Source organism: Penaeus chinensis, chromosome 7, assembly GCF_019202785.1.
Source record: "Penaeus chinensis breed Huanghai No. 1 chromosome 7, ASM1920278v2, whole genome shotgun sequence".
Taxonomy (NCBI): Eukaryota; Metazoa; Arthropoda; class Malacostraca; order Decapoda; family Penaeidae; genus Penaeus; species Penaeus chinensis.
The window spans coordinates 25,320,748-25,333,247 of NC_061825.1; the positions used below are offsets into that span (position 1 = coordinate 25,320,748).

The 12,500-nt window shown below is 37.1% G+C and overlaps 1 protein-coding gene across 1 annotated transcript in view; it reads left to right on the top strand.

Moving 5' to 3' along the window:
- The first annotated feature begins 8,680 nt into the window (after positions 1–8,680).
- The window catches only part of LOC125027137, an 8,855-nt gene continuing 5,035 nt past the window's right edge, over positions 8,681–12,500 (top strand). Inside the window, exons 1-4 of the mRNA XM_047615996.1 lie at positions 8,681–8,753; positions 10,918–11,068; positions 11,243–11,394; positions 11,773–11,904. Coding sequence (XP_047471952.1) covers positions 8,699–8,753; positions 10,918–11,068; positions 11,243–11,394; positions 11,773–11,904 — 490 coding nt within the window. The 5' untranslated portion in view covers positions 8,681–8,698. The remainder of the gene's footprint in view (positions 8,754–10,917; positions 11,069–11,242; positions 11,395–11,772; positions 11,905–12,500) is intronic.

The following is a 12,500-nucleotide window of genomic DNA, read 5'->3' on the forward strand; positions in this document are numbered from 1 at the left end:
ATAGTCATTATGATTATTATCATCATTATTATTGATATTTTTGTTATTATTATATTCATTACAGATAAAGTATTATCTTTAGGATCATTACTATTGTTTTCATTATCATTATTATCATTATTGTTATTATTATTATTATCATAATCATTATCATAATTTATCATTGGTATTATTATTATCATTATTATTATTATTATTATTATCATTATTATTATTATTGGTATTGTTATTATCATTATTATTATTATTATTGTTATATTATTTTCATTATTATTACTTTTATTATCATAATTTGTATTATTATTATTATTATCATTGTTGTTATTATTAAGAACTTCATAATTAAAAATGTGATCATTATCATTGCTGTAACTATAGTTATTTTATCATCAGTATCATCTTTATTATTAAATATTTATATAATTATCATTGAAACTCTCTCTGATTAGATTATCATTATCATCTTTACAATCATTATCATGATGTTAAACAAAATACTCCTGAATACACACACAGAGATAATGGAGATAAATATGATGATGACGATGATTATGGTAATGATAATGAAAAAGAATATGAATTACGTTCAGTTGCACGAGGAGGATAATGATGATGGCGACAACGATGATAATGATGATGGAAAAAAAGGAAAAGAAAAAATATTGATGATGAGTAGGATGATTTTTGTTTGTTTGTCATTTCTTTCCATTAAGGGGTAGTCTTCTCGTGGCCAAGGACTCTGCAACTTCGTATATCCTGAAAACAGACACATACATCACGCGCATTTAAAGATTTTGTTCTTTCTTAACGTCCTTGTGATCTGAATATTACGAGAATCAAGGATTTTTTTACTAGCTGGAATTAATCTTTCTCTGAGTCAATTCAGTCAAATGTTTATTGTATATAACAAATTATTTTACCATTAATACCTTTCGATTCATTTCATTCTAAAAAGAACAGTATAAATAATTCCATTTTAGTTTCTAGTCATAGCGACTCTAAAGCATTATTCAGCGGGAAAGTACTTTTATCGGGAAACTTCTGACCAGACATTCTTCTGATTCGCACTGCAAGGGAAACCGAGTGTGAAATGAGATTACTGTGGTAGCAATATTAGGCAGACATCTTACTTCTGTCTCAATCCAAAGTATTCTAAAATCCATAATAGTTTACACTCCGAAGCTCGAAAGACAATCACGGGATCATACTTACTTGTCGCCGTTGAATATTTTTTCTTCTTTTTTCATTGCAAATTCGAAAAGCGATTTCTCTAGGACAAGGTGTATGCTAAATCCGATCTGAAAGTGAGCACTAAAGTGAGATCCTGGCTGATACGGAAAGTGTGATGCTGGCATATCAAAGTCCGCGTTAGCGTTTCCGAGAAAACTCAGGGATCCGAGAATTCCCGGTAACAATTGTCATTGTGCTTACTGTTATCATTATCGTTATCAATAAAATTGTGGAATATCTGTGAGTAGGTATTTGCATCTAAATCTCATTGAAAGTACACGTGGCTGCTACTACCTTGTCAGATATGTCAGATCATTTTCCCTCTTTTGTCTAACTATCAATATGTATGAGATTAGAATTGAGTGACTGATGGACAGTCATAAATTATCCCCATACTTAGTAGAGGTCAGATAACCAGACGTGCCCTAGGTCCTACATTTACGCCACACACGACCTGTTCTTTCTTCTTCATTCCTTTATTTATCAAGCAAATCCAGGAAAACTTAAGTCGATTCCGCGTCAGACACAATAACAGTACTAGTCAGCAACCTGTTGTGACGTCTTCAGGGCTTCCTGCCTTTTTTCTGGGATTCACATTTGGTCCAGTGACTCGGCACATTTCCAGCGCGGTTTTATCAAAATTACTTCCTAGACTATTAAATGAATTATTAAATAGTGCTAACGAACAGAATTTGTTAAACTGAAACTGCGACCAGCCACCACCTTGAAAACAAAGACAATTGGTGCTACGTTTACTTAATCTCGTCCTTAAATAATCCTGCCGCCGAGAAGGCTTTCCCTAGGTGTGGGTGTGAGCCAGGATTTTCAAGATACCCTTGTATGTATGTTGATGTCTTCATGTATTACAGTTAGCTTTATCAGACTAGAAATGGTTACGATTATTTTTTATTTTCGGAAGAAAAGGGAACATAGATGCATTCCGAAAGAGATTACAGATTGTAAGGTGAGGGCAAGGGAGAGCATAGCTAGACTGTAGTGATCGGAACTTTTGAAGTGGGTTACCCCTTATTTTGTAGAGCGCCATATCTTGGCCAAGCACGCCTCTCCAAGGAATAATGGCAAATTATATCACCTTTATATCAATTAATGGTTTTATCTGCCGTTTTATTGAGTTTGACTTGGTTTAGTTGTTAATTCTTAATGCCCTTAATTGTTTTATTTGTGTGTTAGTACATGTTTCTGTTTGTGTTTTGATTTATGATTTTAAACTTTTGTTTATCTTATCTCTGTAACTAATATTTGTGCTTATGTTTTCATTGATTGTACAATTTTGCTATTCTAATATTTTAACAAGCAAAATAAATCAGACCAGAGGATTGTGAATTAAAAGAACATTTTACAATAAAGCCATAGGTTTGTTTTCCGCCCGCTCTCTAAGGAGCAGATTAATATAGGAGACTGGAGGGTTAGCATTGGGACTCTGGGATCGCCCCTTTTTTCGAACTGCAAGACCCACCGAGCCAAAAGTTAAGTAGAGTGAGTGTTTATGGCCACAGAAACTAAGGCCAATAATTTATGAGAAAGAAATGTAATGTTTATATAGTCTCTGGATTTAATATTTTATGTTGTCCCAGTTTTTTTGTTTTTTTTATTGTATAGTATTTTTATGGTATAATTTAGATTTTATTTTGAATTTGTTTTAATTCCTCACTTTTATTGTTTTATTTTAGTTTCGTTTGTTTTCATACCATTATTTATTGACGGAGAGTATACACGAATCAAGGAACACGATATGAATATCTGGAAGCAGTGCTGAGTGCGGTAGCGCGCCCCGGCCAACGGAGGGTCATAGGCGGATGTCCTCGGAATGGCGACGGTGTGAACTGAAGACTGGGTCATCTTATGGCACACATGGCGAGCGTCCACTAGAAACGTGGCACAGGGCAGTAGCTGCAGGGCATATGCTTCTGCAGGTGAGGTCACATCCCATACTGTTTCCGCTGCCTGCATCTGCTAATTTACATGCTATATTGCTCAGTCAGCTACCCACACCTCGCACTTAAGACGCCATTCGATTAGCTTCAAGGGGTTACCCATCTTTGTCTGGACCTGACTGGCTGGTCATCTCGTTCTCACGTGCGCTATCCTTGATCCATCTTCGTGGGACTTGTCCTTGTTGTCCTCTTCTTCCTTTTAGTCCTTGGTGTAATAAATTCGTCCTCGACGTCCACACTCCTCGAAGGTTTGGCACATTTCCTCCTCGACTTTGGATTCGTCTAGACTTGTCTCGGCTGCATGCCCGTAGCCTTCGTCTAGATCTACCGGCGTCCTCTTTGGCATCTCAGAGCAGCTGATATCTGCACCAACGAGCTCCTGGAGTTTGACTGGATCTGCGGGCGACTGGTACCTACTTACACTGGCGAGTTCTTGGGCCTTTAGTGGATCTATGGGCGTCCCAGCAAGCGGCGCGCTTCTACTACATCCTGTGGCGGCTTAATATCTGCTCTGACAAGTTTCTGGTCTGCAGGCCTACGGTGATCATCCAGTGACGTCTTTCCCCACGGCATCCTTAGGCAGCACTACCTGCAGCAGATTGCTCCTTCGGTGCCGTGTCGGACATTCTCAGTTCAACTGCTATGCTTAGCAGCTGAGAAAAGGAAAGCAACTACAAACAACCAAATAACGGGAATAGCGAGCAGTCTCTCAGCCATGGGTCTACCTGAGGAGGCGAGGAGGCGACCGAGCTATTACTAAGAGTAGAAATAAAGGGTATAATGTCTGTGGTAAAGATGAAATGAAATTAGTAAGAAAATTATACGAACTGAAGAGTAAGAATGAGTCAATTTCTAACAGCCAATCAAAGAAACTCGTTCAAGAGGAGAATAAAGTACTTAGAACTTCGTGAAAAAACTGAAATCACAAGGAGTTAATTCTCAGGTTGAGAAACAATCGTGAACACGTTAAATATGTTGTAATTTAAATAATATAAGAATATAATATAATATAATAATGAGAGAAATAACTGACTACTTAACTGAACGATATTTCGTGTTTGTTGGCAATACCATGTTTCCACAGAAATGCGCGACCTAATGTCAGAAGAATAGAGTGAGAGTGAGAACACTGTCATTTTCGGTCATAAAAGTGTCCACTTACCACTTTAACCCAGTAAAAACAATGTGAGAGTGACTGCACATATGATTTATACGGCTTAACACATTTATGGGAGAAAAGAAGGTGTGAAGAGAAATGAAAGGGCCCCTAACGTGTACTCATGAGGCTGTGAAGACATGTCATATCGAAGAATGCGTTGGTTGAGCAGATTTCAGAGACATGATTAATTGTGTTGCGAGCCAAAAGGACCTAACGACCACCCTGCCGCCAGTTTATAAGAGAATTGTGAGGCCTTCATACAATGACTGGTTGGACAGTGATAGTAGTTATACGGCCTGAGAGTATACACGAATCAAGGAACAGATATGAATATCTCGGAGCAGCTCTGAGTGTGCTAACGCGCCCCGGTAACCAAAATGAAGACTATGGCACAAGCGATAAGTGTCCTCCGCAAATGTGGCGTGGGACAGCAGCTGCAAGACATAGGCTTCTTTATGGGGGGGGAGGAGCGAGGCGAGGTCACACCCCATACTGTTTCCGCCGCCTGCATCTGCTTATTGACATGCCATAGAGAGAGATAGGTAGGAAAATTTTCAGCCAGACTGCACAACTAAATTTTGGAAAGTTAAAGAATACGTGAAGAGTGAAGAAGTATACCGATGACGATATTTAAAGATAAAAGTCGAGATCCGCGGTAAGTGTAGAGTTGATCAACCTTAACGTGAAGTTATAAGAGAGTAGTGGATGCTTGGATGAGAGTAAAAGCTATGATGCGCGATCAGTAGTTTAGTTTCTTGCCAAGATAAAAATACTACAGTTGCAATGGTTACTTTAATAGTGGTGATGGAGAACTTTTGAGAAGGCCGGAAGGAATTGCACTGCATATTTGTGAATTCTGAAAAAAACAAACTTATGACGGGGTTTCGTGAAAGCAGTTTTGGTAAGGAATGAGGAAGTCAAGAGTGGCAGAGAAGTGTGTTACGGTGGCGCAGGGCAAGTGTGAGAACAGTGTAACAGCGGGGAAGCGTGAGATGATAATGTCCGGTGGGATCAAGGCGGAGGTAAGACTGCATCAAGGATCGGCTGAGCCCTTTTGGGGGGCATGGACAGGTTAATGCACGAAACCAGTCAGGAGTCTTCATGAACTATGATGTTCGCGGATGACGTAATCTGCCGTAAGGGTAGAGAGTAGGTTGGAAGATGAAGGTATGTAATGGAGAGACTGGGAGTGAAAATTAGTTTGAGCAGGACAGAGTTCCGTTCAGTTCAGTAAGATCCGCGAAGACAAAGTAGACCCACATATACGTAAATAAGAGGGAAGGGGGTGGATGTAGACGGGTTTGAATATTTGGGTCCACTCTTCCATGCAGTGGTAGACAGGTAAAGCTGTGAGTACAGGCAGACCGGAATAGGTCGAAACGAGATAGTGAGAAAAAAAAATAATAATAAATAAATAAAAACGCGAATAGCTTTCGTCTTAATTTTCGCTTTTTAACAATGCCGATGTCAAATGATCACTTTTCGTCATCAAGCTCGGAGAAAGATGATAAATTCCTCACATACTCACAGAAGTTGTTGCTTACAAGCATCTCATCTTTATAATCCAAGGTGTGCTCTTAAGGTATGCGGAAAAGATAATATTAGCTGTAAGAAAGGCAATTTGTCACCAAATGCCACATCGCTGCCGAGCTGACCTTCGGTTTGATCTCATTTTGCCCTGACTGCATATGTTTCTTCGCTATATATTGGGAAAGCATTTTGTTGTTTCTGTTCCCTTCCTTCTTCTTTCACATATTGGAGGCTGAGTGGGAATGTCCGGTGGATAATTAAATACTGTTGTTTGTGATTTCTCTTGTGTATCATTTCCTTCTACGATGAGTTCATTCAAATTCATTAATCTTACTACTCATGTGTTATTAGTTCTCTGTTCTTAACACTTTTCCTCTCCTTTCACTCAAAAGTAATCAGTAAACTAAATAGCTATCATTTTTTACTTTCCATTTCAGATAAGGCGACATAATTAAAGATATGTACAACTGTTAAAAAAACATCATATTTACTTTGGCATTGGTGGTAGGATATAAACAAAACACAGGAAAAAGAATGTATCATAACCTTTATCTTGGCTTAATAGTAATGTGAGAGTAGTAACTACCATATTGTAAATTCTTTCACTCTTGCGTCTGGTCTCGGGAAAAAATAGGTTAATTCAAGTAACACCTTAGGGCCTAATATGATTTAGGATAGCTAATTATGGAGGACGGCTTACTCTCATATAATCTAGAACTGGCGCTGTAAACAAGCTGTTAACGGAGCCTGACCTAGACAGGATCAGGACAGCAAATTACGAATACACACCCACATTTAAGAGAAGACACACATTCACACATACACACAATTAGTAAATAAATATATATATATGTTCATACATAAATTATATATGTGTGTGTGTGTGTGTGTGTGCGTGTGTGTGTGTGTGTGTGTGTGTGTGTGTGTGTGTGTGTGTGTGTGTGTGTGTGTGTGTGTGTGTGTGTGTGTGTGCATACACATATAAATATAAATGTATGTGTGTGTGTATATATACATATATATATGTATGTGTGTGTATGTATATATATATATGTTATATACATATATTTATATATATATGTATATATAATTATATATTTATGTGTCTTTTTTTTTACTTTTTGTTAGTAAATTGCACGTATATAGGTCCGGTTACGGCTTGATTTGCCTCTAGAATATTTTTTTTTTCCTCCCCCTAAAAAAAAAAAAAAAAAATGAAAAAAAAAGTAATGCCCCTGGTAGCTATGGATTGTCTACAGATCTTTGGGGGAGAGATTCTAAGCAGCCTATGTATGATGTTGGTAGGTGTGGGGCGCAAGGTTACCGTGGTTGTTCGGCAGGTTTCGTTTAACTACGCTTCTATCTTTGCCTGGCCTGACTTGAACCACACTGGCACACATAACTGCATCCGAATAACAGAGCGCCAAGGATGTTGACCGTCAGCATATGCATTGGCTCCCCATTTTGTGCCTGTTTTTTTTTTTTTTTTTTTTTTTTTTTTTGGGGGGGCAGTTGCGAACGAAAGCATCCTATCCAATGTCAGTGGTTCGGAGTTGCATGGTGTTCAAGGTTCTTTCCACACCAAGATATATATATATTATATATATATATATAATGGGTTTGCTGCTGTGAAGCGAGTTTCAATTTCTCGGAAAGACGCAGTCTGTATGACTTTGCAAAGGTCATCTGCGTAGATAAATCTGCGAGTACCTGGAAAGATTGGTTGATCATCTGTGCGGTGATGCGGTATTTTAAAAACTACAGTTACCTACAAGCAAGTATGCATATGCTCATTATCATTCTCAGACCAAAGTAGTGTATACAGTGCTTCATACATTCTTCAGGTAATGGTGTTACCACAGAATCGTACAATATGAATTTGACATAATGTAAACTCTGGGAAACTTTCCTCTTATTAGTCAAAATCAATCCAGTCATATTTAAAAGCTGCATATAAAACAGTGCACTCACTGATGAAACGGAAAACTATATCATCCGAATGAAAATGACATACTTAAAATGCATGCACGTTTCTGTACTGGTGTGTACCTAAACATACACGCTTCAGGTGAAGCATTTGGCACAGCCATTTCATCGTAGTGCAGAGTTCCCGTCTAGCACGTTTGCGCCTGGATTGTTGTGCTTTATGATTTGTTTTGTATTGTTTTGTTTTGTTTAGGCTTAGATGGCTTCGCAAACGCTTAGTTATTAAGAAATCAACCACTAGTCCTACCAACCCGGTCAACTGTAGTGTCAACTGACATACATAAATCCGAACGGAATTATGAACTCCAACAGCTCTTAAAAACTTATTTTCATAAAGAACTCTATATAGTATTTGAATTAGCAGCATCCACAGCAAGAAACTGAAGATTCCTTTCCCCATGAATTCAATTGGTTGACACGTCTTAATACAGGATTCCCCAATGCGACGCAGACCTCATAATACCGCCTACCATTATAAGTGTTGTGTTTATTGTACTGTTTTTATTATCACAGAGGAATATATTACGATGTTAGGGATAATGGTCGAAGATATGATACTATAAACATCATTATTGCCCCTAAAATTGTCAATATGTCCATGCCTGTACTGAAATAGTATTTGAATGCCCGCCATTAAAGCCGATTTTTTTCTATGTTTGAAAAACTATCTTATGAAATATTTTTATACGTATTTTTACATAAAATAAAACTTTGAGATAGGTGTCTAAATAACTGACGATAAAAGCAAAAATAGAATGGTATTATATAGAATTCCTCTGATAATGACTTTTGATCAAATGAGAATCTGTCGTATGTAAACAAAAATAATGACGGTAAAATGGCCTCCAGCGGACTCACGATTTTAACCTTATATTTATGCTCTGCAGCCATTGGTAAGAATTGTTACTCAGTTTCAACTAAGGAAATTCTACAAGGATAATTACTAGTGTTATATTTCTTACTGAAATAGACGGTAAATAAGTAGAAGCCAGAAGGCACTAACCCATTGTGATATTCCCCTTGTCAAACGTCAAAAGGTTTTTCGCGAACAATCAGCTGATGAACAATAGAATTCGACATTCCATTAGAAGTGCCGTAGTTTAGAAGTTGTCAGTGAGAAATATACTCGTGCCGTTGGACTATTTCAGTGAAACGTCACCGGACATCAGTATATGATCTATATATGCATTGCCACTGCTTGCTTTAGAATTACCCAGAGAAAGAGGTCAGGAACCATTTTCCATGACTATTCTATTTTGGGGGGGAATATACTTTTCGAAGTAAGTACACCCTTCATGAGACTAACTTCCTATTACTCGAGCCAACAACCTTCGGGCATTTCTGGGAACCATTGCCCCGAGAACCAAGAACCTCCCTAACCAAGGGGATTTGCCCCAGGGTCCCCACCCTATTGCTGTATTTCTCAAGTTAAGGGCTCTTTGCCGACACGGATTATTTCATATATCAGTTATTTTAGTTATTACCTCTCATTATGACACTGTCCTTCGATTTTAAGGTTACGTTTCTGAGAGTGATGCACAGAGATAGAGGAAAATGGACATTGCCATATTATAAATCATAAACAATAGAGGAGGAAGCAATACATGTCCATTTGCAGCGGCCCCATATTTCCCAGGAAATTACAAAAATAGCCTCATAAAAGAACAAGTAATGTATACCTGCAAAAGTTTATTAAACTTGCTATTTTCTGTCTTTTGTAGACAAGTAGTGATCAGTTGTATACAGTAATGTAGAATGGAGTATCTAAAGTAACTGAAACGATGGGCATGGGAAATCATAATTTTGGTATAGAGGGGATAATGTAAGACGTCTATATTACATGATCTTATTACAATTTACAAACCCGTATTGTGTATATTGTGCACAGTGATTATGGTTACCTCCACACCAAACAGGGCCACAATGAAAAGTACATCTAACCCTCCATGCATATTCTGGCATGACATAATTTGTATAGTGCGACAGAACACCTGTCTTTACAATACAAAATATGACACTGAGCTGCCTGGAAGAGCTGAACTTTGTGAAGCCCCAAAGATAAGCAACATGATGCTGTCCTTACTTATGAGTGATCTGTTGAGTTAAGGGTACTTTTGGTTATCATCTTTAGACTAATTGATCATCATTTCTAAAAATATATAAATCTACATCAGTCTGCTGCTTATCAGTAAAGGATGAAGGTCAAAGGAGCTGCTGTTAGTTGATTTTGTGCAGGAAATGTCATGGATGAAAAATGTCCTAGATTTCATTAGGCTAACCTAGTGAGTCTATAATGGTCTGTCATGAAAGTCACAATGTTGTATACTTAGACCATACACTTGATACAACTGTTGGAATTATTTTACTGTTGGACAGCTATATAAATCAATACCAGTGGATTTGTCTGAATGCACAGAACCATCAAGTACTTTTCAGTTTAGTCATTTTAGTACAGGAGAGGATGAAGTGTGTGGTAGAATAAGAAACAGAATGAAAAGTATACATTAAAATATATGTATATGTATGTGTGTGTGTCTGTCTGTGTGTGTGTGTGTGTGTGTGTGTGTGTGTGTGTGTGTGTGTATAGATATATATATCTATATATATATATATATATATATATATATATATATATATATATATATATATATATATATATATATATATATATATAGATATATATAGATATAGATATATAATATATACATAACATATTTGTAAAATTATATATATATATATATATATATATATATATATATATATAGAATGTATATGTATATGTATATGTAAATATACACACACATATACATACACATGTATATGTATGTATATATGTGTGTGCTTAATTAATTAGCAGAAAAAAAAATTGAAGAACTTTGTTCACCTATACAAATACTGCTGTCAGTTAGACCCCTTACAATTAACTTCATGTGTGTGTTATATGATGACCAGCACATTATTATCTAGACATTGATAGATTTTAATTTAGTACCAGTGTATTACTTGTTATTGGGTTATGTAAATTTTCATAATATGAATAATTATGTAATTTTTTAGGCCGAGCTTCAGGGCTGGAAGTGAAAATTGAGCCAAATGTAATGGAAATACGGAATTATGTTGGAGATGATCTTATCCTGAGCTGCCATGTGAAGAAAAGCAAAGAAGAGCAAGACAAATTCTCCCTCAGCTGGCAGGTTCCTTTTGATAAGTAAGTTTACAGTCTGCAATATTTTTAAATCTTTAGTCTTCTTTGGAGTTTTCAATTCTGCACTTTAGATTAACCACAATGCTATGCAATTCTTAACTGAGTATGAATTATGTGTAAGGCAAAAGATTAAGATTGCCTGCAATTGATTACCTACTTTTTTCTCTCTCTCACCAGAAATGTGCGTGTAAATATTAGTGATATTTTGGGAACATTAATATTATCTGTCCAAGATCTACACGAAACAGACCGGGGCAATTACACATGTACTCTTATGAGTGAACATGATCCACCACTGAGGACATCGGTGAATGTTGTTGTGTTGCCACGTAAGTAAACATTGACTTTTGCCCTTGGATGGCTCACATGTCATACCATGGCAGGAATGGTCATTTCTGAAGGTAATGGTAGGGTATGTCATACCACAGTTATCTCATTATTGTGACAGGATGGTTGTTGCTGGAATTAAGGCTTAGAAATGGCCTCATTATATTATGTATGTCTGTATCAAATCATAATTTTTTCATGTCATTTACAGATATTGTTATAAATTATTTTTATGATATGATATTATATATATTTTTATCAGTTTATCTATTAGCAATGATAATAATACTGGCAGAATATGATTATAATGATAGAATTGGTCATGAATGGTAGTGATGGGAATGTTGATTGTTGATATCAAATAATCTTTTCCTTTACAGGAGGCAGAGTTGGATACTGCTCCCATGACTCCTTTCGCTGTTTGAATGGAGAGTGCATTTCTTCACGCTATAAGTGTGATGGTCATGCAGACTGCACAGATGCCTCCGATGAACTGCAAGCAGACCAGTGTGGTTAGTTAATTTAACTATTATCTTGCTTTTTTCACTCAATTAATTATGGATGAGTAAACAAGTTAGGTACCCCACACTGTGGCTCATAAAGTGCAAAGTGTTGAACCATCTTGCAACATGGACTAGGTCCATCAGCTATATGACTGTATGCAAGGACCTCGAGTTGCCCATATTCACTGCACTACACCACATCCAACCATGGACATTCTCTAGAAAGCTATCCCACACAACCATGTCTAAAACATCCTAAATGCACCCACCGGTTCCGAACTTTAACAGCTTCATCAGGGCAGAGCACTCTTTACCAGGGGCTAGCCATTTCACGCACCAATTGGCAACCAGCAAGATTCAAATTGTGGGAGATAGAGATGGAATTTGTAGCTAAGCCATTTCACATCCACCAAAATGGAAATTGTTTTATTTGCAGGGAAAGCAAACTGTGGGATCAAGGACATGAACTCATAAATTAGACATTTCACATATACCACTAAGAACCAGGCATATAGGGGAGAGGAACATCTGGCATCTCTCTCTCTCTCTCTCTCTCTCTCTCTCTCTCTCTCTCTCTCTCTCTCTCTCTCTCTCTCTCTCTCTCT